Below are 2,289 nucleotides of genomic sequence, written 5' to 3'. Positions count from 1 at the left end.
TGTGTTTGTGTGAGCTTGTGTGTGTGTGAGTGTGTACGTGTGTGTGTACGTGTGAGTGTGTGAGTGTATGCATGTGTGTTGCTGCCGGCTTCAGAGTGGCAGACAGCGACAGAAGGTCATAAGTTCAAACGCTGGCAGCTAATGCAGGATCCGTGTCGAGATGCAGCCTATTCCCAGGACATACCGTCCCTGTTCTGTTCACTCGCCTCGGCAGCCTCACAGACACTGTACCGGGGGGAATTCAAACCACAGCCAGCGATTTCTGAACCAAGCTTGCGAAGAAGGGCAATTTTATTGCGCATTCCTCCCCTCCCACCCAAAAACCCCGTTTGCCGCCCCCCCCCCCCCCCCCCGAACCCCTCTGCCCGGAATCCCAACCCGAAGAACAGAATGCGATGAGTTGCAATGACTCCTGGTTATAAAGAGAGAGAGAGAGACGAAGATGAAACTGTAATCAGTACGAGATCGATAATGGGAGAGGAAGTGGAGCTGAAAATTCGAGCCGTGCTTGTGAGTGTGTGTGTGTTTGACAGAGAAAGAGAGGGGGGGGGGGGGGGAAGAGTTTGAGACGGCTATCGGAGCACTGAGCAAGGGCAGTCAGAGACTGCCGTGAATCCCGGCAAAGGATGAGAGCAGACTCCTCGAAAAAGCAGCAGGGCAAGGGTGTGGTGTGGTGCTGGGGAGCTCGGCTGTGGCACAGGAGTGTTCCACGCGTTTGCTTGTAAACATTAAACCACTCCAATCGCTTAAAAGGGTAATATCAGTGCGTGTGCATACACCCCCACCCGTTGACTTCATCCCTCGATTTGTTGACACACCGTGTGTAGATTAAATAGACGGGAGAGATTTAGACCCTCAGGGAGACGTTAACATCCCGCTAACGAATGTCGGTGGGGCCCACCACCAGCGCCTTACCCTGATCCCAGACAGAGCAACTCGCTCTGACTTCGCCATTATCTTGAATCATGCCTTTTTTTTAAAAAAAGAAAGTATATAAATTGCCTCAATTGCCGCTAGCCCGTGGCCTTTTTAAGTGCGAATCAGAGCAAGGCGCGCACACCCGAACACTCTCACTCGCCCCTCTTAAAGGGAATATCAATACATTCGACAGACACAACAGCGCAGGATGAAATGTTGATGTGCACCGCCAGGTCAATACACAGCCAAGGAGAAGGAGCGAAGGATGGATCGATTCTCCCTCCCTCCCTCTCTGCTATATTTAGAAAAGGCAGCCTCATTAAGTCAGATCTGCGAGATTCAGGAGCTATTTTATTTGGAGAGACACGGCAAGATATATATATATATGGGAGAGAGAGAGACACAGAGAAAGAGAGAGAGAGAGAATAAAAATGTCAAAGGGACGGTCCGGCTGTGGGCTCTCGTGCACTCTGATGGATCAAAGTCCAGTGGCTCAAACAAGTGCAAACACATTCACAAACCCAGTTTCAAGATGCGTTGCTTGCCAACAGAATGATAATAAAAAAAAAGCTCAAAAAAAAACCAAACCCGAGAATCTATAAAGTTTCCTCCAATATCCTACCGCCGCCCCCACGGGCAGTCTCGGCAATCTGCGGGACATACCCCTCCAAGCAATTTACCCCGTAAAAAAGAGGGAAATGAGGTGTGGAGAGAGGGAGAAAGGCAGGAATTTGCCCCCCCCCCTTACCTACCTGTGTCATCAGCCTGTCAGCCCCCGTGTTCTCTTCGTCTTTAAAAATAATGTCCGGATTGTAATTGGGTGTCAATTCCTTGAACCTCTCCGAGTTCCGGGTTATCTTGCCTTCGTATCTGCCACTTGCTCCCAGTGTCTTCTCGGCCACGTTGGGGATGTACTGCTTGTAACCGAGCGGGGTCAGCTTTCGGGGGTGTCTCCTCCGCCCGTAGCCCCGGCCTGGCCCACAAGCATTCACGGGCGAGACAAGGGAACAGCAAATCAATCCCACGAACACAATTCGCGTCAACATCATGTCCAGAGAATCCAATCGCTCGGGGTTCCTATTTCTCGCACTTGCGTGTGTCTTCCTTTCTCGCCTTCGATTCCGCACGACACAGGTGCTGAAATAGCCCTTCGATAACGGTTACACATCGACAGCTCTTCTCACTGCGATTTCCTCTTGAGGATGCATGTGTGTGCGTGGAAGGGGGGGAGAAAATAAAAAAAAAATAAAGGACTAAATGCTGTTTAAAGGATACGAGAGCTGGAGACGCTTCAGAGAGACTGGCTGTACAGCAATGTAATATAGCTTCAGAAGGCACAACGGTGGGATCTGATTGGCCAGCCGGCAGCTA

The 2,289-nt window shown here is 50.7% G+C and overlaps 1 protein-coding gene across 1 annotated transcript in view; it reads right to left on the bottom strand.

Annotated features, from left to right (window-relative positions):
* shha (sonic hedgehog signaling molecule a) overlaps window positions 1–2,071 on the bottom strand; it is an 18,120-nt gene extending 16,049 nt beyond the window's left edge. Inside the window, exon 1 of the mRNA XM_043690715.1 lies at window positions 1,671–2,071. Coding sequence (XP_043546650.1) covers window positions 1,671–1,967 — 297 coding nt within the window. The 5' untranslated portion in view covers window positions 1,968–2,071. The remainder of the gene's footprint in view (window positions 1–1,670) is intronic.
* Window positions 2,072–2,289: the final 218 nt, after the last annotated feature.

The sequence above is a fragment of the Chiloscyllium plagiosum genome, chromosome 5 (genome assembly GCF_004010195.1).
Source record: "Chiloscyllium plagiosum isolate BGI_BamShark_2017 chromosome 5, ASM401019v2, whole genome shotgun sequence".
Classification (NCBI taxonomy): Eukaryota; Metazoa; Chordata; class Chondrichthyes; order Orectolobiformes; family Hemiscylliidae; genus Chiloscyllium; species Chiloscyllium plagiosum.
The sequence above is the reverse complement of the archived record's forward strand: the minus strand, read 5'-3'. Positions and strand labels throughout refer to the sequence as shown.